The 26,929-nt window shown below is 41.9% G+C and overlaps 2 protein-coding genes across 2 annotated transcripts; one reads left to right on the top strand and one right to left on the bottom strand.

Moving 5' to 3' along the window:
- Positions 1–2,325: 2,325 nt before the first annotated feature.
- Positions 2,326–10,685, bottom strand: LOC113179041 (HLA class II histocompatibility antigen, DP alpha 1 chain). Its single transcript, XM_026383400.2, has 5 exons — positions 10,518–10,685; positions 7,209–7,454; positions 6,600–6,881; positions 6,278–6,428; positions 2,326–2,660 (listed from the first exon to the last, which is right to left on the bottom strand). The coding sequence occupies exons 1-5, from the start codon at positions 10,597–10,599 to the stop codon at positions 2,657–2,659; spliced, it is 765 nt and encodes a 254-aa protein (XP_026239185.2). The 5' UTR covers positions 10,600–10,685; the 3' UTR covers positions 2,326–2,656.
- Positions 10,686–15,372: 4,687 nt separating this feature from the next.
- LOC113179088 (HLA class II histocompatibility antigen, DP beta 1 chain) lies at positions 15,373–25,275 on the top strand. Its single transcript, XM_077801855.1, has 6 exons — positions 15,373–15,529; positions 17,552–17,815; positions 22,985–23,266; positions 24,336–24,446; positions 24,734–24,757; positions 25,048–25,275. The coding sequence occupies exons 1-5, from the start codon at positions 15,433–15,435 to the stop codon at positions 24,748–24,750; spliced, it is 771 nt and encodes a 256-aa protein (XP_077657981.1). The 5' UTR covers positions 15,373–15,432; the 3' UTR covers positions 24,751–24,757; positions 25,048–25,275.
- The last annotated feature ends 1,654 nt before the right edge of the window (positions 25,276–26,929 follow it).

Below are 26,929 nucleotides of genomic sequence, written 5' to 3'. Positions count from 1 at the left end.
CCTCTGGCTTCCTGTGTCTCACCAGGTGGTCCCTTCTCCACACAGCCAGCTCCCTTTCCATTTCTCCACCATTTTTTGGTATAGTCAGAGGAAGAACAGAAAAGGCTGACAACCTTGAGCTGACAACCTCCAAAACTATGAGCTAAATATATCTCTTTATAAGGTGCCCAGCCTCAGATGTTTGTTATAACAACAGACAAAAGGTATAACACATGGGTTTGCTTGGCTCTTCTAACTTTTTAAGAATGGAACTTAGATCATTGACTTTTAGAGTTTCCTCTTTTCTAACATGTAAAGCTATAAATCGTCCTCTACTTACATTCACACAGATTTTGACATAGTGTGTTTTCAGGTTCATTCAGTTTTAAGTATTTCTAATTTTCCTCCTAACTTTTCTTTAGATAAATTTTAACACAGGTGCTATTTCTAAGTGTGATTATTAATTTCCAAACATTTGGGATTTTTTTCAGATATTTGTCTGTTATTGGTTTCTAATTTAATTCTGTTGTGGTCAGAGAATGTATTCTATGTTTTCAACATTTCTAAGTTTATTGACTATTTTTTTTTGTACTAGGGATTGAACCCAGGGGTTTTTACCACTGAGCTATATGTCCAGCCCATTTAATTTTTTATATTGAGATAGGGTCTTGCTAAGTTGCTGAGGGTCTCAATAAGTTGCTGGCCTCAAACTTGAGATGCTCCTACCTCAGTTTCCTGAGTTGCTAGGATCATAGGCTTATGAACTTTTTTTTAATGATCCAGTATATGGCGTACCATGTGGAATGTTTTATGTACACTTGAAAATAATGTGTATTCTCCTGTTATTGAATGGAATAATCTGTTGATGTCAATTAGATCACATTGGTTGGTTGATAGTGCTCAAATCTTCCATATTCTTAGTGATTTTTTTGTTTATTTATTGGGAGAATAATGATGGAATATTAAAATATAACAGGATTTTCCTATTTCTGCTTTCATATTTATCATTTATGTGTCATGAGCCTTGAGGTTTTTATTTATATATATGCACATTTAGGATTATTATATGTTCTTGGTAAATGTATCCTTTTGTCATCATGAACTGTCCTTCTTTATCCATGGTGATATTCCTTATTCTGAAATTCTATATTTCTGACATTAGTATAGCCACCAACATTCTCATGGTTAGCATTATTTTCCCACTCCTTTTTTTAAACCTATCTTTGTTTTCTTATTTAAATAAATATCACATAATCACTATACAGTTGGCCTATAATTTTTGTGTGTGCATTCTGACCATCTTTGTCCTTTATTAGAGTATTTAGATTTTGCACAATTTAATTCAATTAAGACTATGGTTATATTCAATGGTACCATCTTACAATTTCTCTCTGTTTTCCTTCTTTTGCTTATTTGTTTTGGGAGTAATTTCTATTCCATTTTATTTTCTCCATTGATTCGTTAGTTATATCTCTTTTTTTAGTATTTGCTGTGGTATTTAAAATATTCATCTTTAACTTAATCCATCCTACTTTCAAACACTGGTGTGCCACTCTACAGAGCACAACACTGCCCTTCCATTTCCTCCTCTTATTCTATGTGCTGTTGTTGTCATACATTTTATTTCTAGGTATGTTATAAACTCCCACATATATTAGTAATTCTTTTTCAAAAATTTAAAATGAGAAATAGAAAACTTTTATGTTTATCTGCATTTTTACTATTCTTTTTCCACATTATCATCTAGAAAATATTCCCTAAAGAAACAAAATCCTTGTTCAAATAAGGGTTTTTTTTTTTCTTCATGATCAGCCCTGGTCTTCTCAAATCCTTGACTGTAGACTCTGCTAATTATGATCTAAGCTCTCCTTCATGGAGTGACTATAGCAGGTAGAAATTGGAATGAATGAGGGCATGTTTTTATTTTATTTCTTGTCTCTTAGTTTATTGTATGAAAATCCTTCTCCATGGAAAATCACTATAGTTAGAATCTAGCCATGGGAAAGAAGCTCAGGGATTGTGTGTGAGTGCACCCCAGATCTCCCTGAAATCCTGATCCATACTGACCAATCTTTCCTTGGAGCCTGCAATTTTCAAGCTATATCCACACAAATTTTCATCCAAGTAAAATTTCCCAATACACTTTCTCCATCCACCCTCTTCTGTAGTAGGAATAACCCCTCAGGGCTAAATCAATATTCTCAGACCCTTCCACCCAGGTGAGGTTAGACCTTCAATAACTACTACATCCGTAAACCCAATTCAGAAACCACATTTTCATAAAATATTAGACATATGTAGCCTGGTCCAAGGTTTCCAGCAAGAAGAACTCAAAAGTATTCCAGCTCTGAAACATTAAAGAGTTTATTGATCTTGAGATAGTTGCAGGAAGTAGGCAGTGAAGGGTTTTTCAAAGGAGACCAGAGGACATGGAGCCCACTGAAGAGATCATCTCCATGTCAGTGCTACAAAAATCTCAACATATATTCATCACCTTCTACTTACTGGGAACTAAGGGCTAAGTGCTTTAGGGCCACAAACAAGAATTTGAGGGTCAGCAAGAAAGTCCATCAGTGGTGTAGTGAGCACAGGAATTGAGAGGGAAAGCTGAGACTAGCATCCATAGGGCAGCTGGAATTCGGATCTCTCCGAAGTCCTCTTCTTTTCAGGAATTTCGTCACCTGCAGCAAGATACACAGAGTTCCTGACATCCTTGGGTTCAGGACTTTAAGCTCAGACCCAACTTCCCCATTCCCTTTATACCTCCCCTTCCTCTACTCTGTTCAGGGAGAAAGTGGTCATCCCTGCACATGCCCTGGTCCTGCAGGTGAGCAGCAGTTAGGAGACAAGGAGTACTCCTGGGTGACTGAATTTAATCCCTAAGCCCCAGCTGAGTTTGGTGGCATCCCATATGCTTCAAGTTACCAAAATATCCCAAGGAGAAGGACCACATTACTGAGGCCAGAGAAGCTCAACTCTGGAATGATGGCAATGAAGGAAGGATCATTGCTCACACTGTGGGAAACTTCTCTTTGAACAGTTTCAAAACGAACCACTGTATATTTTCTAATATGACCCCGTGGAGCACCTAAAACTACTCCATATTTCCTTCTTCCTGAAATTCTTTACTTCCTTAGCTTATGTGATAACTTTCTTCTCATTCTTCTGCCTCTATGGTTTTTCCCCTGGGCTTTGAAAACTTCTCTTTTGATATTTTGTGAGTTATGTATTTTTGGGTGTAGCATTAGTTGAATTTGCTGTACGTCTATTTGGATTGAATATTGTGTTTGTGTATTTTTGCTTGATTCTTAGTAACTTATCATGTTATAGAATTAATTTGCATTGAACACAAACTATAAATAAAAATAAATAAATAACTGAAAGAGGAAAAAAAAGACTGTTTCATTGAAAGAAGAAGAAACAAGGCCCATATTAAAGACATTTAAAAATTCTACTGAAATCTATAAGAAAATATTTGAATAAATTATGATGTATTATATGCTTTTCAAATAAAATAATTTAATGTTTTAAAGATGCCAAATTTTTCCCCAGGTTAATCTATAACTTCAATGCTAATTCAGTAAAAATTCCTGTGAAAATTTTGGAGACATTTGATAAACTTAATTTAAAACCTATATGCAAGCCAGGCATGGTGGCACATGCTTGTAATTCTAATGGCTTGGGAGGCTGAGGCAGGAGAATCATAAGTTCAAAGCCAGCCTCAACAATTTAATGAGGACCTAATCAACTCAGCAAGACTCTGTCTCTAAATAAAATATGAAAAAGGGCTGGTGATGTGGTTCAGTGGTTAAAAGCCCCTGGGCTCAATCCTTGGTACCAAAAAGAAAAGAAAACCTATATGCCAACTGTGCATAGTGGCCCATGCCTGTAGTTCCAGTTCTCTGGGAGGCAGAAGGAGAAAATTTGCTTGAGTGCATGAGTTTGAGACCACCCTGGGTAACCTAGGAGGACTTCGCCCCAGAGTAAAATCTGATATGCAATAAAAAAAAGTGTTTTTACAAAGAAAATGAAAAGGGAGGGAGTTTGTCCTACCAAATGTTAACACACATTACAGTGTCATAGTAATTAACATTAGGACTCTGTCACATAAAAGGCAAAACAACAGAATAAAATAGAGCTCAGCACAAACCCAATGGGAACTTGCACTATGATAAAGGGGACAGCGCAAACTTATTATGGAGAAAAGTAGTTGGGAACCGTGCTTACCATACAGAGAAAAATAAAAGTCCTCATCAAAAACAAAGGGGATGCCAGATTAATTTAAAAACTAAATGTGAAATTTAAAATATAGAAGCTATTTTAAGACTACCTAAAACCTCAGTATGGGGAACACTTCCTTTTTTTTTTTTTTGTGGTTCTGGGGATTGAACCCAGGGTCTTCTGCATGCAAGGCAAAGCACTCTGCCAACTGAGCTATTCCCCAGCCCCAGCAACACTTCTTTAAAAAAAAAAACACTGAAAAAAGTACTGATGGATTTGATTATAACATATTAAGGATTTCTCTTCAATGAAAGAAGTCAAGGAGGAAGTTAGCAGAATTCAGATTAGGGGAGGAAATTTTGCAATTTTTTAAAACTGATCGGAACTACTAGCAAGACTATAGAAAGATCTCCTGCAAATCAATAAAAAAAGCCAACAGGACCAAAGTGGACAAAGGATGTGAACCAGCATTTTATAGAATAGGGGCTAACAGGCATTTAAGAGTCCCAATTAGAAGTAATTAGATACACATATTCCTTCATGCACATAAATGGGCCAAAATCAGAAAACTGGATAATGTACAATGTTGTTATGGATTTAGGAGCTACAGAAAATTTCTGATACTACTAAAGGAAATACAAATTAGTATAGCCATTCTGACGAGTGAGTAGAAATTACTTAGTCAGGTAAAGGAGTTCCATCTCCAATAACCTTGCAAACCCTTTCTAGGGTAGATACACTGCAGAGATGCAGGTTCATAAAATACAAGTAACGCTGGGTGCAGTGGTGCATGTCTATAATCCCAGCAACAGTGGAGGCTGAGGCAGGAGGATCGAAATTTTGAGGCCAGCCTCAGCAACTTACCAAGTCCCTATCTCAAAATAAAAGAAATAAAAAAGTCTGGGGATGTGGCTCAGTGACAAAGTTCCCCTGGGTTCAATCCCAGAATGAAAGAGGGGGCAGGGGGAGAGGGAAGGAGGGAGCAGGGGAAAGAAAGAAAATAATACCAGTATTGCTTGCCATTGTACAAACCAGAGGTAAGCGAGGTATCCCAGAAGAAATACAGAAAGGGAATGTACAGAATAGAACGCTATTGAACAGGTGGAAGCAATGGACTGATGTACAAAGTTAGATGTGCAATATAAGGTCATTTGGTTAATTTAAAAAATGAGCATACACTGATTACTACTCTGTTATACAGAATATATATAAATAAAAGGAACTCATTGAATCTATTACGATGTTCAACCTATGGGTGGGGATAAAAGGTCAGATATGAGAGTGAGGACTGAAGGTACAAACCAAGAGAGAGAGAGCTTAGAGGTACCCACGATGGCATGTGTGTGAACTGAGCAGTAGAGTGACTTAACCCTTTGCAGCTGGGGTCCGGAATAAACAATAATGATAAGGCATTATGTGTGGTCACCATCAAGGAAATATCACTATTTAATGAAAAGAGAATTACAAAAATAGATAAGTTCATAAAACATGGAAAGAGTCATGATGAATTAAAAACTATGAATCCCAGGAGGGGAATTTTTATATGAACTTTGCCATTCTGTGAGTCCAAGCAGAGAGAGAAGGTCATTAGGCACTGATCACACCATGTTGTAATTACGTGTAGGAATATGGATCGTGCTCCACTACTAGACCAAACTGGGACTGTTTATTTCCTCATTAAAAAGGAAATATTAGGCAGCGATTAAGCCAACAGCTTTGAATCCAGGCTTCCAGATTTGAATGCTAGCTTCACAACTTCCTAGCTGTGCGACCCTGGTCAGTTGCTTAATCCCCTGTGTATATGAGAACACGTGAGTACTTCTCAGGGATTAAGTGATGACAATAATACCTACCTCATAAGAGTATTTGTGAGGATGAAATGAGTTTTAAAATGTAAGTGCCTGAGCATATTAAGTACTCCATAAAGTGTCAATGTCATATAGCTGGATGCTTTTGAGAGATCAATGTACACCTGATCAGTTTACCTGTCCCTCCTTCCTTACATACAACAGAGAGTGGCTCCCTCCCCTTTTCTTCTCACTGTATCCGAAGAGTCCCCACCACCACAGTCACTCACAGGGGTCCCCTGGCCCGGGGGTCACGACTGGAACGCAGAGCCCTCGAGATGAGCACGGTGCCCGTGATGATGCCCACCAGGCCCACCACCAGGCCCAGGGCACAGACCACAGTCTCTGTTGCCTCCGTCACCTGCACCGGTTCCTGGGCCTCTGGGGAGAGATGATTTGGAGTCAGGATGTGCATGAAGGTGGGCCTGGTCTGGGGTGTGTGGAAGGTTATAGACCATTTGGTGGCCTGGGAGGGTAAGAGGGTAGGGGGTTGTGCACAGGTCCTGGGGGAGAGGGTGCGTGGAGGGTGAGGAGGAGAAAGAGGCTCCGTACCCCAGTGGATGAGGCGCGGCTCCTCCAGGCCCCAGTGCTCCACCTTGCAGTCATAGACGTCCTCAGCTGAGGGCACGAAGGTCAGGTAGTGGAACCTGTGGAACCTGTAATCTGTGCGTGGCAGGAAGACGCTCTCAGAAACACCCTCGGTGACCGGCTGCCCGTTGCGCAGCCACGTGACATTGAGCACTGGAGGGAAGAATCTGTCCACGTGGCAGATGAGGGTGTTGGGCTGGCCCAGCTCCACAGGCTCCTTGGGAAACACGGTCACCTCGGGAGGCTCTGGGAGGAGACAGAACCTGGTGAGTGCCCTGCTCTGGGATGAGCGACAAAGGCCACCCTGGGGGTGTCATCTACCTCAGGCTAAGACCTTGTGACATCTCTGGGCTCCTGAATCCGAGCCAGGAGTCTCATCCCACTGGCCAGCGTCACTCAGCTGACCTTCCTGTGCAGTGGGAAGGGGCCAGGCAGCCCTCGACTATGCTGGAAGGAGCCCACAGCCACGGGGAAGAGGGTCCCTCAGCTGTGGGCATCTGGGTCTCCCATTCTGTGTGGCAGAGGGGCCTCCCACCCCTTCCCAGTGGGTGAAGAAGCAAAGACAGGCAGTACCGCTGGCGGCCTGGGTGTGATTGGAGAACTCTATCATGATATCCAGGTTTGACTTTGTTGCAGCAATGTTAGTCAGCCCGCCCTGAGAATCAAAGCGAAAAGCTCGGCCAAACTCTGGCAGACGCCAGATGGTCTCCTTCTTGTCCAGATCCACGTAGAACTGCTCATCCTCATCCAACTCAAACATATACTCTCCTGATGGTGCATGCTTCTGTGCAAAGATGGCATAAATTGACACATGGTCCGCTGTGTAAAGGAAATAGAGAAAATGAGACAAAATGTAAAAATGAATATGTACAGGGTGGAGGTAAGAGAATGAATAAAGTTTTATTAATACACAAACCCAGAAGGAAAGCGGTCAAAGGAAGCATCTATGGAGGAAGAAGGAGTAACATAGAAAAAAGACAGAACATGAGGTAGACAAGAGCAGTTATAAAAGGAAATGGAGAACAAAATGAGAAAAGTATTAGTGAGAAATTTAGCTGTTTCCTAGTGATTTAACATCTTCCTAGTGATTTAGCATTCTGTCCCTGCAGAATTTTTAATAAGAACAATAACAAGGAACATTTTTTGAGCACTTTCAAAGTTCCAGGCATCATTCTAAATACTTTATATATTTTACTTATGTAATTATTACAAGTATGAGCCATATACATAAAGTACTATTTTTATGAATAAGGAAATACAGAGAGGTTAAGCAACTTGCTTAAGGTCACACAGCTATATGCAACTAATAGAGAGATTTTTCTCTTTCCACGTAAGCTCTCAATTCTTCTAGGGCCGCAGATGTAAAACCATTTTTAGAGTCTTGGGAATAGAAGAGCAGGAGTATTATTTTCTTATTTAAAAAAAGGAGGAAAAAAATTTAAAAATTGAGAGGGAGAAGGAAACATTCTTCAAATAGTACTGCTCCTTATAGTCTTTAATTTTCTGTTCTAGTTCAAGAACATGAAACTGCAGTTTGTATAGATTTGTTCATATTTTTCATATTAGACATATTAAATCCAAAGTAGAGTACAGATATTTTTTGACATAGGTTTCAAACTTTCTGTTTTAATTTTAGTTTTTAGTTTTGTGTTAAATGGAACTCAAGTGTTGCTGTGTTTGAAATATCTGTAGGATTCAATTTTTTTATTTGTTAGTTTTATTTACTTTGTAACAAATAGCAAAGACATGAGAATAAAAGAAACTATCATCATCAAACAAAGCAATGAGTATGAGAGATTCTGGGCTTAGAATGACAGAGGAGAAAGAGAGAAAAGGGGTGTCAGGGCTGAGCTCTTCTAACCTCCTAACCTGGGTGTTTCTCTGTGAGTTTGCAGCCCCAGGGTGGGGGGCTGTATGTGAACACTTGAACACTCATAGTGACAGTGAGAACGTTCTTTCACAAGGATTCTTATGTTCCCCCTCAGACAAAGACAGCACCCTCCAAGAATTATTGAGCACCAGTTTGTTCCTTTGTTATTAACACTTTCACATATTCTAGGGTTTTAAGATCAGGCAAATATGAGACAAATTATTTTCCTGAAATATCATTTTCATTCAAACAAGAAAGTTTTAAAAAGTGAACTATATGACAAACACTGTTAGAGAATTAATATTCAAATAAAATAAAGGTACAGTTTCTATCCTTAAGACACTTACAATCCATTGAAGGAGGCAGACAAGAGATAAGACATAGCAAGGACACTGCAGAAATACTGGTGTGCATGAGATGCCATCAAATAAGGCACAGGGCAGATGGCTTGAATTTAGACAGTCAGAAAACCGTGGAAAAGTCACTCCTCACACACAGGGAAGAGTGTTCTAAGGTACAGGCCTGCTCAGACAGAGGATGCATTTGGAGAACTAGAGATGCTTTGGTGCCACTGGAGCTGACTGCAGATGTGAAACAGTAGCAGGAAATAAGAAGAAGCGGGCTGAAGTTAGATCATGACAGAACTTACACACAAAGCTTGGGAATCTTAACATTATCCTGGAAGTTCCAAAAAAATTATTGCATGCTATGGTATCTCCCACTTCTAGTATATACCTTGTCATGTGGTTGGTGCTTAAGCTAGGTAGAGATCACTATCAGAGATGAGACAACAGCCGGGCTGGTGGTGCACACCTGTAATTCCAGAAGCTCAGGAGTCTGAGTCAGGAGGATCTAAAGTTTGAGGCCAGCCTCAGCAATTTAGCAAGACTCTATCTCAAAATAAAAAATAAAAAGGCTGGGGATATGGCTCAGTTAACCCAGGCTAAGTACCCTTGAGTTCAATCCCCAGTACAAAAAAAGGAAAGAGAAAGTCTTCAAACCTTTATAAAGATATATTCATTATGGTGTTTATTATAGCACAACATTGATAATAATCCAAATGCCCATAAACAGGGCTGCAGGTGCTTCTGTTTCCCTGTAGTCTCACCTCCTCTTCGCCTCTACACAACTCTGGACCCCTTCACCCTACATTAAACTGTGTGGTCCATGGTGCTTCTTTATGTTATAAATTCTAATCCTTCACATCACTACATTTTTGGATGACAATATCATGCACAGGTCTGATGCACCCTGATGCCAGCAGCAGGAGCGAGAGCGTTCATCATAATGTATAATCTCCAGTTGAGACCTTGTGGTTATCCATAGTCTAGACCTCTCAAAGCAGCAATAGTCCCCTGGGTCACTGGGGACCCAAATCTCAAGGGAGAGGGAGAAGGAAAGGGAACAAAATCAGGAAACACTGCTGTCTTGAGAGAAGAAGTCATGAATCACCCACAGAGATCCTGGGAGATCCTGGAAGACAGGGAGGAATACTCTCCCAGGCTCCAACACAGACCCCACACCTCTGAGCCTCTCAATAGCAGCCACACAAAGCAGAAGCTGGCAAACCAGGAGCAATAGACTGTGCAGGGTCTCAGCAGGGTTTAGTTAGAAAGTCACTGTGTGCAGAAGTTTGGGGACTGTAGAGTATGGTCTGCCTTTAAATGTCGGCTCTTAGACTTGTTGCATAACTTGGAAAATGTATTAATCTCTTTGAGCTTCAGTTCCTTCATCTCAAAAAGTTCAATGAAGAATAACTTATCTTTATTGATTTCTTTGAAGTGTGAGGGGGGAAAGAAGCTAAATAGGTGTAGGAAGTGGTGGCTGCTGTTGCCACATCCATTGTGATCCTTACAGCAAGAGGGAACAAGGGTAAACATCACTCAAGGGAATAAAGAGAGAAGGACTCAGGGGAAAATAGCTAAGACCCTAAAATCTCTAATTCCTAAGGCAATTAGCAGGTTGACTGCCCCCAGCTCTCATCAACCCTCTCACACTTCCTGGGCACTCACCCTTGATGGCCCCAGCTCCTGGGAGACTCAGCAGGAAAGCCAGGGAGAGGGCTCTCAGGAGCACAGCTCTGTTCTGGAACATCCTCTCTTCAGGCACACCTTGTGGGGTCCACAACCGATGACAGTAAGCACAGGAAGAGTGATGAGGGACTGAGGCAGAAGGGGACAGACAAGAGCTCTGAAACTGTGGGCTTCTATAGACTGAAATTGTGAGAAGGGGTGGAGAGGGATGAGCACAGCTGGGCTTAGCCAATCAGAGACCTAGTGGAGCTGACTCTGCCTGTTGCCAGGTAAAGAGAGACTGCAAGGGGCTCAGGAGGAGGTGGAGGACTCCAGGAGCCAGCAGAATTTCCAGGGCCAAGGGAGCACCAATTCAGAGTTGATTGTCAGAGTTAGGCTTGAAAAGATAAGTCGTACATTCTCCTGGTGGCAAATATTTTATATTAAGTTCTGTTATATGATGGAATTAGTCTTCCTGCATTCTCCCAGAGATCCAGATTATTTTTGATATTTTTCCCACTATTTTTTTCCTGAATGATTTTTAAAGTTAGCTTATTAAATTTACAAAAACATTCTGCTATGATTTAAAAATAATAGTACTCTCCAATAAAAATAATCTTCCTTTCAGGCCCACCTGTCTGAGATGTCGTTCTTTAACTTTTTATGTAGAAGTTTTATAGTTTCTATTTAGAGGTTTAAATTAACTTGAATAAAGCTGATCGTTAAGTATTTTCTATGCCTGGTTACCTTTGTTAATGGAATTTCTACATAATCCTTGTATCCTGGTTTCTAACTATGTGAGTTCTCCTGTGTGAAAGCTGTCTGAAATCATTTTTTCTCCTTTAGATTACTATTCATTTTATTTCATTTTTCACATAAGAATACCCAATACAGCACTGTACTAATAACAATGGCTCCTTGTTTTCAACTTACTTTTTAAGAGAAACTTCTCTAATGTTTTCCTGTTACATGTAATGGTAATGTTGTTGTTTTACCTTTTTTTTTTTTTTACCATATTTAAGAAACTGCTCTTCTAGTTTTTTTTTTTTTTAAAGAGAGAGTGGGAGAGAGAGAGAGAGAGAGAGAGAGAGAGAGAGAGAGAGAGAGAGAATTTTAATATTTATTTTTTAATTCTCGGCGGACACAACATCTTTGTTGGTATGTGGTGCTGAGGATCGAACCCGGGCCGCACGCATGCCAGGCGAGCGCGCTACCGCTTGAGCCACATCCCCAGCCCCCCTTCTAGTCTTATTTTAAAGATTTTTATTTTGAAGTATTTTTCTGATATTCATAGGTAAGATTACAAAGTATTTAATATTTAGTGTAATAATGAAGCATGTCAATATTTTTCTTATTTTGTGGTACCCTGATCATGTACAAATAATAAGTAGGTACTAACAAATTAGTAAGGAGAGAGACCATTTTTAGAGCTTCATAAGTATTATCTCATTTAATCTTCACATCAAACCTGTATTACTAATGTCCACTGAAACACTAAGGAGATATTTATCCAATCATCTGTAGCAGATAGGTGACAAAGAGGAGACCAACCCAGGAACTTTTATGAAGAACCTGAGCTTTAATTCCACAATTCTATGCTGACTCCTCATTCTTATGTAATTATTTTCTTCTCTTGCATTTTATATGCTAGCATTTCTTTTTTATTTTGTTTATTATTAATTATTGTTATAGATCATATATTAAATATTATATATAATTACATATTATTTATTTAGCATTTCATTTAATTTTAATATCTATTTAAAGAGATTGTTCCAGTTTGACATTCTTTATCAGAATTTGTGTTCCAATAGCATCACATTTTCACATTTATAAGTTTATAAAGTAGACAGTAATGTTCTTTAAAGTTCGTAAAAATATTCACAATAAACAACATAATCAAATGTTTTGGAGGAGGAAGTGTTTTTGATAATTTTTAAATTTTTTTCTTCCTTTTTTACTAGTCCATTTAGATTCCCCATGGACTTTACTACCGTCCACATCTGGCACAGGTGAGGGAGTAGGTTTCCCTTCAGTGGGATGGACTGGCTGAGAAATAAAAGCTAAGAAAAATAGTACAGCAAAATAACTACAGAACACAGAAAGTATTTTCAGAGGGGGCAGAGACAGGCAAAGCTGACCAGATGGATCCAGCTTCTAACAAAGAAAGGAGCCCCAAACTATATTACAGAGCAATAGTAACAAAAACAGCATGGTACTGGTACCAAAACAGGCGGGTGGACCAATGGTACAGAATAGAGGACACAGAGACTAATCCACAAAGTTACAACTATCTTATATTTGATAAAGGGGCTAAAAGCATGCAATGGGGGAAGGATAGCATCTTCAACAAATTGTGTTGGGAAAACTGGAAATCCATATGCAACAAAATGAAACTGAATCCCCTCCTCTCACCATGCACAAAAGTTAACTCAAAATGGATCAAGGAGCTTGATATCAAATCAGAGACTCTGCATCTGATAGAAGAAAAAGTTGGCTCCGATCTATATATTGTGGGCTCGGGCTCCAAATTCCTTAATAGGACACCCATAGCACAAGAGCTAATAACAAGAATCAACAAATGGGACTTACTTAAACTAAAAAGTTTTTTTCTCAGCAATAGAAACAATAAGAGAGGTAAATAGAGAGCCTACATCCTGGGAACAAATTTTTACTCCTCACACTTCAGATAGAGCCCTAATATCCAGAGTATACAAAGAACTCAAAAAATTAGACAATAAGATAACAAATAACCCAATCAACAAATGGGCCAAGGACCTGAACAGACACTTCTCAGAGGAGGATATACAATCAATCAACAAGTACATGAAAAAATGCTCACCATCTCTAGCAGTCAGAGAAATGCAAATCAAAACCACCCTAAGATACCATCTCACTCCAGTAAGATTGGCAGCCATAATGAAGTCAAACAACAACAAGTGCTGGCGAGGATGTGGAGAAAAGGGTACACTTGTACATTACTGGTGGGACTGCAAATTGGTACAGCCAATTTGGAAGGCAGTATGGAGATTCCTGGGAAAGCTGGGAATGGAACCACCATTTGACCCTGCTATTGCCCTTCTCGGACTATTCCCTGAAGACCTTAAAAGAGCATGCTACAGGGATACTGCCACGTCGATGTTCATAGCAGCACAATTCACAATAGCTAGACTGTGGAACCAACCCACATGCCCTTCAATAGATGAATGGATAAAAAAAAATGTGGCATTTATACACCATGGAATATTACGCAGCACTAAAAATGACAAAATCATGGAATTTGCAGGGAAATGGATGGCACTAGAGCAGATTATGCTTAGTGAAGCTAGCCAATCCCTAAAAAACAAATACCAAATGTCTTCTTTGATATAATGAGAGCAACTATGAACAGAGCAGGGAGGAAGAGCAGGAAGAAAAGATTAACATTAAACAGAGACATGAGGTGGGACGGAAAGGGAGAGAAAAGGGAAATTGCATGGAAATGAAGGGAGACCCTCATTGCTATACAAAATTACATATAAGAGGTTGTGAGGGGAATGGGAAAATAAACAAGGAGAGAAATGTATTACAGTAGATGGGGTAGAGAGAGAAGATGTGAGGGAAGGGGAGGGGGGATAGTAGGGGATAGGAAAGGTAGCAGAATACAACAATTACTAATTGGGCATTATGTAAAATTGTGGATGTGTAACCGACGTGATTCTGCAATCTGCATTTGGGGTAAAATTGGGAGTTCATAACCCACTTCAATCTAATGTATGAAATATGATATGTCAAGAGCTTTGTAATGTTGTGAACAACCAATAAAAAAAAAAAAGAAAGGAGCCCATGTTTGCTTTATTTATATCCGAAGACATCAAAGAAATTCTATGGAAAGTTCTTCACCAAAACAGGTTAAAGGTGTGGGCAGGTAGGCTGCTCAGTTCCTAGTGGGTTAGGCCCATCTGCTGCAGGGACCTTTCTAGCAGAGCAGAGGGGGAATTCACCTGCACCAGGTGGTCTACCCCTGTGGGACTGCCATGGGAAGTTCCCAATGCCACATCTGCCCCCTCACTGGCTGAAAAAGGTCCTCACGCATTTCACGGATGGCTTCCAGCACTTTACTATTCCAGAGCAATTTCAGATACATTTATTTTATTTGAACTTAAGAGTATTGCTGTAAAAGCGGGTGATATCAGCCCCATATAAAAGATAAAGAATTGAAGTCCGAAAAAGCAATATCCTCTAAGTTGCATACTTACTTGGTAGTACAGCTACATACCTACTACCAGGACCCTAGACTGAGCCCTGATGACCCTGATGACATTCCTATGGGGGGCACCCTAGGTCCCCATACCTCTCAAACTAACATGCTTCTAGGGGAAAGAAAATATGAATTCTGATAATCCTAAACACCTCCTTAAACAAAGGCAAGGCAGATGGACTCTAGGACTCATGTTGTCTGGGATGGGCACTATAACCTCTCCATAAATCACACCACGGAATGACCTTTTATACTCTAAGATGGTATTCATGCCATCCCATGGCCTGTGGGTATGTGAGAAGTGTCAGGGTTGGGGGAATGATAATCCATATAGAAGGAGCAACAAAATAGTTGAGATCACTTTCAAAGCAAAGAAAACACAGAATTTCCTAAAACCTCATGATTTATTCAACTGGGTAAACTGAGGATCACTATCCTCCCTCCATTATTTTGAGAGCATCGTGTCAGACCTTTCACACTAACCGTCTGCCCAGTGAATGATGACTCATCTAAAGCTTCTTACTCATTGGTTCTTTCCTCAGAGTCTGTCCAGTCCCAGGGTTGGAGGAGACTACTTTGCTCCGTGGTCTCTGATATTTCACACAGGAGCTCTGTTCAGTGAGTCCCTGATTCCCTGACTGCTACTTTCTCTCACCAGCCTCTTCCAGCTCTAGGATGGTCCTGCAGGCCCCTGAGACCCCCTGGACAACAGCTCTGACGGTGTTACTGATGGTGCTGAGCCACCCCATGGTCCAGGGCAGGGCCACTCCAGGTAAGAGCAAAGTGGCTATTCCTGGAGGTCTTGGCTCAGGGAACATTCCCAAGGGCATTTCCCTTTAGGGGACCAGACTTTGAGAAAGGCCATGGAGGTTCCCGCCACATCCCATGTCCTTCCTTCCCAGCTAGAGAATCAGGCTAACCTCCCCATTGCTATCCAGCCAACCCATTCTCTCTCCAGGGACACAAGGACAGTGTACAGGGGAGCAATGCCAAAGGAGAAGTATGTTGTAGAAGATGGGCCAGGGGGTCTGGAATAACTTAGGAGGGACAAGGTTTCCAGAGAGCATTCAGCAGGATCAGCCTCCTGTGTCTTCTCATATCACATCACGACCTTTAGGGGACCCAGATCACCCTGTCAATTCAGTGCTTAAGGAGAGTGCCTTACTGTCCCTAGGGTGGGGTAAAAGCCAAGACCATTGGAAGGTGATGGCAAGATTAAGAGAAAGGGAATGGGTTCTACTCCCATAGCATTCTTGTTGAAGGTAATAAATGCAAACTTCCAAGAGCTTGATTAGAGTACAAGAGTGAATTGAGATTTGTAGGAAGAATGAAAGGAGGATGTGTAGGTGTGTAAGAAAGGATTACTGCAGAATACCAGACAGCCAAGGAAGGAGCAGCTAATGGAAAGACCTCTTCCCCACACTGCCTGCCTCTGCCTAGTATAATATTATGGCTTCTGTGATCCCATTTTCTCAGGATGCTTCCAAACTTATAGTCCAAATTTATACCCCACCATAGGAGGGAGGGCTATGAAGGAGCTATCTTAGTTTTCTACTAATTTCCACATTTCCTTTGCAGGAGACTTCTCTTAGAATCTTTCTAAGATATATTGTCCTCATTTCTAGGGGTAACCATATTTGAATCCCTTGAGCCCACCGCCTTCAGTCCCAGGAACTCTCTCCTATTATATCATGTCCACTTGCTGAGAAGGGAGGCAGAACTTGCTCTTGTTAGTCACTTGTTGTGGGAGTACCAATTGGAAGGACAACTCTGCTGTGGAAAACATACCTTCAAAATCCTGCCTCTAGAAACAATGGAGTCTACCCTCATAGGTCTCTGGTGATTGTGGTGCTTTTCAATGACTAAAGTACCTTCCACGCCTTTTGAGATCAGGTCTTCCCATAGCCATGTTTGAAAGGTAAAAAGATACATTAACTTTCAGGAGAGGAAGGCTTTCTTATACTATTATTTAAGAAAGTTTTAGGGAAATTATTTATACATTTCCCGCATGCAAAGCCAGAGTAGATTAAGATATATACAAGATAGTGGCACAGGGGAAAGAGTATTTGGTTTTGGAAGAAAAGGAAATAAGGGAAGATTTCATGGAACAGGTCACATTTGAGTCAAGGGTGTCTCCAGGATGGCAATGTAGGTTAGGGAGCACCAACAGGAAGGGCAGCACCACTCTCCATTCCCCAGCTCCTTCTGCCCCTGAAGTTTCTCTTCCTGAAGGACTTTCTGTCCTAGTGAAGTTCTGCTCTTTCCTGTGACTTCATGTGAACTACTCCTCCTGCCCCATCTGCTGCAGAATAGATGACCTTCTCAGTATGCCCGCACCTCCCCAAAGATCACTAAGTCACCCCTCTAGCAGTGAGTCACAGTTTATTCAGTGAACCCTCTGGTCACGGATAGGAAAACACCGAGGCCTGGGTGACCCGCTTAAGACCCCAGAACTCGCTGTTAGAAAAAAGAAATACTATTTTACGATTTAACGCTGAGTGGGAAGAAGAGTTACTACCTTGTACATTAGCGGCAATCCTTGAAGAGGAGTGAGGGGGCTCAGGAACACGGAGCGCCGGGGTCTCCCCGCGACACTGGGCCCTGCGGGCTGGCGGGCGGCCGGAGGCGACGGCGCTGGATCCTGGAGTCAGCGCTGACCGAAGCCGAGGGGCGAGCGGGCGGGTGCTGGGCTTGGCCGAGAGGCTGAGGAGGTTTTGGGGAGGGAGTCGTGAGGTGGCCGAGGTCGCATCCCCAGGGAGTCGCGGCCGGGCTCAGCGCCGTCCTCTCCCCGCAGAGAATTACGTCCTCCTGGAACTGCAGGAGTGCTACGCCTTCAACGGGACGCAGCGCTTGGTGGACAGACTCATCTACAACCTGGAGGAGTTCGTGCGCTTTGACAGCGACGTCGGGGAGTTCCGCGCGGTGACCGAGCTGGGGCGGCAGCAAGCCGAGTACTTGAACAGCCAGAAGGACTTCTTGGAGCGGAGGCGGGCCGAGGTGGACACTGTGTGCAAATACAACTACGAGCTGGACGAGGGCTTCACCCTGAAGCGCCGAGGTGAGGCCCCGGGCGGGGCTCGCGGCTGCCGCTGGGCTTCGAGCCCCGTGGGGATGCGGGGCGGGGAGGGGCGCGGTGAAGGGGTTTGAGTGCTGGGGATCGATGCGGGTGAGTCAGCCTTCTGTGGGAGTGAGGGCAAGGAGGTGAACTGTGCTGAGCATGAAGAGGGAGGGCTGGGTGGAGAGAGATACACACCATCAGGGCTTATCAGGCCTGCCCACTGACTGAGGGGCAGCGAGGAGGGAGAGATGCTGCCCTCCAAGCGCTGCAGGCCACGCAGAGAAGAAACTCCCTTGGGGGAGATGGTTGGGTTGGACAGCTTGAGGGGTTTGGGCAGATCTCTCATGGGCGGGTATAGTAGGGATTCCAAGCTGAGGTGGAGGGTCTGGGCTGGGCAAAATCTTCTAAGGAGGAAGGCGGATCCAGGAAAGAGAGCAAAGGGCTGATTCCTAGGACCTTGGACAAACATGATGTTGACTAAGAGAAATATCTAGGAGGACCAGAGAGTAAAGATTGAGTGTTATAAGAATTGGGCAGAGAAGGGTCAGAGACGCTGAAGTAGAGAGGGAGATGGGAACTGTACAGTTGTACCAATGACTTCAGAAGATGAGTAAATAGAAGTTGAAAGGTGGGTTGGGAAACCAGAGAGAACAGGTAGTCTGCAGAGTAGGACCAGGAGCTGGACCACCTGGGCTGAGAATTAAGGGTGGGGACCCAGGCCGAGCATAACCATAAGTTCTTCCAGGAGGAGATGGCATTTTGTCTTGGACTCCTATTGGTTCAGGAAACCTAGTGTGAAGGGGAGAAGAGAGGTGAGGTTTGTGCAGAGCCTCAGGACTTTTCAAGGATGAGAGAGGAGAGCATGAGCTTCCTCTTACCATGAGCTTGTGGATTGCACCAACCTGAGAAGACCTGAGGGAATAGCATCGAGGGGTGAAGAGATGAGCCTTCCACAAAACTAGGGATCCTTCTCACAGAAAAAGGGGAAGGATGATAGGTAAAAGAAGGCAGAAGCTGTGGGAGGGCTCACCTTTGATCCCTCTTCTTTTGGAAAGTGGAAGGAATCAGAGTGTGGACAAATTGGATAAGAATTAAGAGAATGACATGAGTTTAGGAAAGTTACCAAAGTAATTAGGTGAGAAAATCCAAAGAGAAGAAATAGGATTGGCAACAACTGTAGGGTCTAATACAAATTTTTAGGATATAAATCCAAATAATCCATTGCCAGATTGCCCTGGTGTCAGCCTGAGCAATTTGGGTTAACCACTTAGGCCAGTGGGTCCCAAACTAGTTCTGCTAAGCAGAGCCTCCTAGAGAGCTTTTTAAAACACACATTCCCCCAGAGACACTGCCCAGAGACTCACATTTAGTAGGTGGTGAAGTCAGGAAATCTGTATTTTTAGTTAGTTTCCCAGTGATTCCCATGTAACCAGGTAACTGTTGCCAGATCCTGAGGAGTTTTCTTTTTAAATAGTAAATGACAAGGTCATAATTTTGTGTTCAGAGAGTGTTAAATGGGAATGACTACAATCAGAGCTGGAGTAAGAAAATATTATTATTGTCTAGGGAATAGTAATCAGGGCATGAATTATAAGGGGGAAGAAAATAGAGGAAGGGGAGAAAGAGCTGCAGAATTTCCTAACATAATTCTAGAAGCAAATAAGCGGACAGTCTTCCACTTACATGGAAGTCTTTGCCTTTGCGAAATGTATTTTGAACTGGTTAAGAAACGGAAGTGCTGGACCTGTAGACTTAGCTCCATCTTCCCCTAGAGATCAATTTTATACACCAGGCAAAGTTCCTGTGGAATGTTCTGGGCCTCAAAGTAAATTTCCATGTAGAGCTTGATTTCATGAGGTCCAGAGAAATTTAATTATTTCACAAACTGTGACTCAGACAGGAATTGAAGTGTCTGATGAACTGTGAGTTTATAAAGGTGGTTGAAGTGAAATGGTGTTCCTACAAGTGCCATGAGTATAAAAAGGTTGGCAGTGTGGACTACTCTGTGTACAAAACCAAGTTGCTATAGGAAACAACATTCTAGGTAAATTGCAAAAATATGCCTGTCCCATCTCAAGGTATTTGTTTGCTCTGGGAAGTAGAAATTAGAGAAAAAAGAACTAACTTTTTAAATAGCTGAAAGGTCTTAGGTGGGAAATTCTTCTTAATAGGTTTTCTCCAGAGGCAGCTGGATCTTTTCTGGCCTAAGGAGGGGAGGAAGATAATGGTGACAGATGTCCAGAAGTAGTGACTATCAAGAGGGTTTGGGAGGAAATAGGCAACAGAATGCAAACTGATGTGGGAAATATGGATGAGGAAAAAACAAGGAGAAGAAGGTACATCAAACAGAACCAAACAGAGACAACCTATATCTATGGGCCCCTCAAGCAACAGAAAGACACTTAAAAGGAGAAATTTGGCAATGGACAAATTCAGCAAAAAGGGGCTCAAAATATTGGGTTTGAGGATATTACTCTAAATATCTTGAGTTTTTGTAGATAGGAAATGGCATAAAATATATAGACTATTTGAAAAATTAGTCATTGTCAAGTTCGTTCTGTTTAATTTTAATTTTTATGACATAAAATTATTAGGTCAATAGAGAAAGAGAATGCCACATATATCTTAACTTCAAAAAGTTATCTAAGTGAATTTTGCGTTCTTTTCATCAAGATAGAACATTGAAAAGACAGGTAGTTTCACAATTGGAGAAATATTCTTTATCCAAACACTATTTATTAATCAACGGCTTATAGTTAAAATTTCTGCTAAATGTGCCACAAAGTGTCATGGAGATTTGCGTGGGGTTCTCAGCTTTTGGGTTCTCTCAAGAGGCAATTTCAAAATATGAAAAGTAGTAAAACTATAGCAAAATTTATTAAAGAGAAGAAGGCACAAGCACTCCCAAGGGAGGGGGGGGGTTGGGTCCTCTCAAAGAGGAGAATAACAACTCACTTCTTTTTGAGCTTCATTTTATTGGATATGTAGGAGGATTCTTAGAAAGTCCCACCCAAATATCATCTCTCACTCTGGACTGACAGACCACATTTGATTTTTTAAACCTCTGATTCATATTACAATGATATTATAGTATGACAAACCAAGGGCAACTCTTGGTCATCCTGGCCTGTCTGGCAGGTCCGGATTGGAACGTGTTTGACAGAATTTATGATCACTGGGCTCTGATCTTAATCATCCTGCTTTCTTAGGTCTTGGAATCTCTGACCTGGGTTGTGCTTTTTTTTTTTTTCCCCCGATATTGCTTAAGGTATCTTAGCAATTAAGCCTTTTTGAGCAAACAAATCCTTGGTTCCTATCCCCCTGAATATATCTACCTTCCTCCTGTTGTAAAATGAATAGTTTATAGGCTTGAAATCAGGCAAGGGTAATAAAATAGCTAACTTATCATCCCTTGTGGTACCACTGAGGCAGGGCCGTTAATGAACTGATTGGATCTGCCCTACATGTTGTCTTAAACCCTGACCCATCATTCATGTTTGTTTCCTAACAAACACTGCTTTTGTCTTGCTCCTAATATTCTCAGTCCTTGATATGTAACTTAAAAACTTGTATATTCTCTTCAAAAGTCTGTCGAGGTCCAGCCCCGTTGGGGGGAGTGGGGTTTCAGGGGTCCTGAAGAAGGAGTGGCATCAGCGAAAGAAGAAGAGTCAGGACAACAGGTTGCAAGTTACAAGCAGCCTCCAGAAGACATCTCTCTGCCCCTGGAGGGAACTTTATTTTTATACTTTTTTTTAACAGTTGTTTTTTCAGGTAGTTAATGGATAGCTTCAAAGCCTGAAACTTTTTTGATTTACATAATTTTCAAGAGTTACAGTCTTTTCTGACATACTTTGATTACCTAAGATATTGAGTACATTGTTCAAAATATTTTTCTGTAACCTTAGACAATCATGATTAAGCTTTTAGGTTTTTTACCTCAATCATTAGGTGCTAGGTGACACAACTAGACTACATGACTCCTGACCTATTATTCACTTCTAACTTTTAAAGCATTCCTATAATTTTTTCATTAACCTTTAACTTTAAAGAATATTTATAATTATTGGAAAGCTTTCTTACTTTTAAACAGAAATCCCAATAAAACACACTTAAAGTAGTGAAAGTCTATTATTTAAAAGCCTACTACTCTGAAGTGCCTCTAAAATATATCATCTATGTTAATTTTATATTATTCTATTTTTAATTTCCAAGGTAATTTCCTTTTTTCATATGATCTATTTGACTGCTTTCTTAAAGAACTTTCTTGATCCTTGGTCAAAGCACACCAATTCTTAGGTCTTTGTAATCTTTAACTAAAGGGCAGGCTTTACACCTCAACCCATTTGTCATTTATATTAACTATGTGTTTTCCATTTTCATCATAAGTTTCTGCATAAAACAAAGGAGGGTCTATTGGTTGGGGAATGTATTTTTATTAGCCTCTTGTCCTTGAGGGGATACCATAAGCAACATATAGTGGTCCTTGTACTGTTGGCACAGCAATTGTTTTTCTGTAGCGAGGCTGTTGTACAGGTTGTGGCTTCAGGATGGGGTTGAGGGGGGGGGGCTAGTGTGTAAATGATTAACCATGGGATAAATATTTCTTGTTGTTCAGGATTGAGGAATAACACCATTGTTTGTATCCTAAGAGACATTGAAATTCACCTCATGGCATGTCTCAATTATATCCTTAGTCTCATTCTGGGAATTTTCCTGCAATCTCAGGCAATATGTACTTTTGTTATTGATTGACATATGCCCCGTTATCCATATCATGAGTATCATAAACAAAACACTTAACATTCCTCATGGTTTAGGTTTCCAGATGATGCTGTCTTGCCCCAGCATCCCCCATGCTGTGACCCTGTCAGACAGCAGGTGCAGGAACGCCTTCACCAAAAGTCTGTTTCCGTCTTTTCAGTGCAACTAGCCTAATAATGACATTTATATCTTTTTAAAAATTTTTTTAGTTGTTGATAGACATTTATTTATTTATGTATATGTGGTGCTGAGAATCGAACCCAGTGCTTCACACATGCCAGGCAAGTGGGCTACCACTGAGCCCCAGCCCATATATTTATGTCTTAAACATCTAGAAAACACTTCCTTAATAAAAGCATCTAAGAAATTATAATCTCCATTGTCACTCCTTCTTTTCTTCCACTCTAGTCCAGCCTAAAGTTCATGTGTCACCCTCCAAAAAGGAGTCCCTGCAGCACCACGACCTGCTTGTCTGCCACGTAACAGATTTCTACCCAGGCAACATTGAAGTCCGATGGTTCCTGAATGGACAGGAGGAAACAGCTGGGATTGTGGCCACTGACCTGATCCATAATGGAGACTGGACCTTCCAGATCATGGTGATGCTGGAGATGACCCCCAAACAGGGAGATGTCTACACCTGCCACGTGGAGCACCCCAGCCTGAACAGTCCTGTTACTGTGGAGTGGAGTGAGTTAGCCCCTAACAGCCCTTCTAGACCCCACATTATGAACACTAGCTCCAAGGTCCACGCATCTTGTCTTACACGTCTGTACGCTGGGACCACTTTTACCACCATGTGTTTCCTATCCAAGCCCCTGAGGGCAGTTCTGAACTGGAGACAATGGAAACTAGCCTGTCTCTGGCCTAGGGTATCCTGAGGATTGAGGATCTCCCCTTTGTCAGAAAACCTAGGGAATCAGCCGTTTTCCTGAATTGCCCTCATACATGGGAACTGTTTTCCTTCCACCTTTTCCCCTGGTCTGTGTTATGTTGAATGACAGCTGCCAGAATCAGCATCTGTTCTCTTACTCAATTCACCAGCCTAAGTCCAGAACTGGGGTGGGGGGTCCTTTCTAAATTTACTTCTCAGTGGACACCCTCACTGTCTTCATGTTAAGGTGAGATTGCAATAAATCACTGAGTTGATCTTAAAGCAAGAGACAGAAACTTTATTCACCAGCTGGTGGTCAGGATCCACCAGCTGGTGGACCAAGGGATAGGCTGCAAGTCTCCACCCTTCAACCCCCTCCTGGAGTATGAGTATTCTTTATAGTCCAAAACCATATTAAAGCGTAAGTGGCTGTTGCTATGATTCAAAACCATAAGCAAACGTCATGAGATCTAAAATCATAAGCAGAAAAGGGAGTGGGCCAAAACGTCTCTAGTTGATTACAAGTTAAAGAATGGTTACTAACATCTAGACAATCTATCTCTGACAGGGGACATTGTCCAAGAAAAACGGGAACCAAAAAGAGAGAACACTTTTACACTGTAGAAGAATTGCCATTTTGTGTTGCCAAACACGCTATGCTAAGCCACTGTTGATGGGTACAAAGGTGGGGTGTTCCCTGGGAGAAGCATTTCTCACATGACGTGGAGTCTCAGGGCAAAATGGAGTCTGTTTGGTCCTCACCCATATAGCCTGGCCCATAACACTCATGCTGACCTCCTGCTCCAGCTCCAGGATCTCACACAAGACCCAGGAAGGGATGCAGCTGGAGGCCCTGAAACTAATCCTGGATTCTGTTCTTCCCAGAGGCACAGTCTGACTCTGCCCGGAACAAGACCCTGACTGGGGTCGGGGGCTTCGTGCTGGGGCTCATCTTCCTTGTAGTGGGCGTCTTCATGCACAAGAGAAGCAAGAAAGGTAAGAAAGCCTGGAGGAGACCCAGGCTTGCCTTCCTGGCTTCCTCATCTGCATGATGAGGGACTGAGACAGGAGAGCAGTGCTGGAGAGTTCTAGAAGCCACTGAAATCAGATCCTCAAAGCAAAGATGGCCTGTAGGGAGGGAGGAAAGCCCAGAGGACAAGGTCTGGTGCTCAAGCTCATGTGGGGTCTATGTAGTGAGGGCACTGGAAGGTGGGATAAGGGTTTCTCTCATTCTGAGGTGGCTTTAATGGCTGAATGCATCCCCTTTGCTCCTTTCATTCCAGCTCAACGAGGACCTTGATAAACAGGTAACACTTCTCTGTTTTCCTGAGGGACTGGGTTGCAGAAGGATTAGGTGTTGTCCTTGCATTGTGACTGACCACAGGGAAGAGGGTCGCAGGCCTGAACTTCCCTCTCAGCCTCAGCCCTTGAGTGAGTGTGGGCAAAGGGCCGTCCTTTACTCCACTGGGGATGGAAGCTCAGGAAAACGGGTTTTTATCAGGCTAAGACTCAATCTTATAAGGCCATAGCTTCTCTGTCCTGGGGCTCAGAGGAAGAGGGCTCACCAACCTGAGATGACTTTTTCTCCATCCCACAGGGCTCCTGATCTTACCAGAAGACTCTCTGTGCCTTGGAACAAGGATTTTTCTGCGTTTCTTTAGTCCCTGAGGCTGATTCTGGGGCAGACTCCCAGCTTCCCAAGAAGATATTCCTGCCAAGTAATTGCTCTGAAACTAGAGTCTATAGCTCTGCTCTTTGACTCAATGCAAAAGTTTCCTGAGGCTTTCAACCAAGTTCCTGAACTCCATAAATAATGAAAATTCAACATAGTTGTCTGTTTTCTTTTAAGAATTGCAGCGAGTCATCTCTGCCATTGCTTTGGCTTGAGGTAAGCAGTCAGAGATAATGGAGAAGTTCATTGTCATGTACACACAGGCAAGAGGAAAACATGGAAATGGGAGATCCTAACTGCTGCATAAAGTAGCCAGTTGGAGTACAGGCATGAATCACCAGGTCTGGATGGCACATACTGTGTGCTCCATAGTTCTTCTTCTGAATTTGCTATATTTATATTATGGGCTGCCCCATAATCATATTTGCCCCTTGCATCTGTGTAGGTCTCGGACCATGATTCTTAATTATTCTTTGGTGAGCAGACAGTGACTCTGAATATGAATATGGTTATGTGACCTGTATTCACCAATTCAACATATATCTTATTAAGAGCATGTTTTACCATTATCAGTTAAGAAATAAAATTTAAAAATCAGAATTAAGGATTATAAATATACTTAATACACTTTAAACATTTTCATTGTGTACATAATAAATACTGCTTAACCAAATATGTCTTACCCTTTTGAGTGCATCAAGGAGAATGTACAGACTTATCCTCAAAATCTGTATTCTCCAGCCGACCCAGACCTCTTCTCCTAATAATTTGTACTGTGGGAGATGCATCCTAATTGTCGAAAGACAAAGCAGTATATGTAGTACTTTTTCAAACACAAGTCTTTTTTTACAATGCAAAATTTTTCTTAGTTCCATATGTCAAGTTATCTTTAGGTCTAGATAGTCTTATAAAACCATAACTTTTCTATCCTGGGACTTTAGCACTTCTTATTTCATTTTAATTGGGGGTCTAGGTATTGAACCTAGGGTCACTTTACCACTGAGCAACATCCCAGTCCGTTTTATTTTTTAGTTTAGAGTCAGGATCTCACTAAGTTGCTTAGGGCTTTGCTAAGTTGCTGAGGCTGGCCTCAAATTTGCAGTCCTCCTGTCTCAGCCTCCCAAGATGCTGGGATTATAGGCAAGAGTTAGCAGGTCTGTCTAGTACTACTTTTTTGTGGAGATGCACATTTTGAGTGCTCTACAGCTATTGACACACAAAGCGGTCCCTGTCCCTGGCTTCATAGAAGCAGTTTCTGGATCCATATACTCCTAGATACCTGTCCCTGGTCAGTTACTACCATCTACAGTGCTCTTCTCTCACAGTCTTCTCTCACTGTGCCCTGAATCTGGGCACCAGACTCCCCCATTTCCAGGAGAGGTTGGGGCTGAAGGTGGAGTCTAGGGCGTCACTAATACAGGAGTAACTGCTGCCTTGGGTTGTGTAGTAATTTCAGCTGTCACATAATGAGAGGACGAGGACAGTGTACAGCAGACAAATGAAGACCCTTTATCTCTTGATTTTCCTTTCTAGATTCAGAGAAGTCTATGTAGCAGAAAAATAATATGATTATAACCTTGTCATTCAAAGACAGAGATGGGTCATGAAAATTCTGAAAAGTCTTAAAATCATGATCACTATTAAATCCTAGACACAGAATGTGTAGATTCCTCTGCGGAGCCTTCAGGCACTGAATATTACAAAACATATCCGACTGGGATCTTCCCCAACCATCCCCCACCCACTGCTCCACATGCCACAGGCCAGGGCAGGACCAGGGTGGAAGCGACATTCTCTGGCAGGATCA

Source organism: Urocitellus parryii, chromosome 8 (genome assembly GCF_045843805.1).
Source record: "Urocitellus parryii isolate mUroPar1 chromosome 8, mUroPar1.hap1, whole genome shotgun sequence".
Taxonomy (NCBI): Eukaryota; Metazoa; Chordata; class Mammalia; order Rodentia; family Sciuridae; genus Urocitellus; species Urocitellus parryii.
This window is presented reverse-complemented; position numbering and strand designations above follow the sequence as displayed.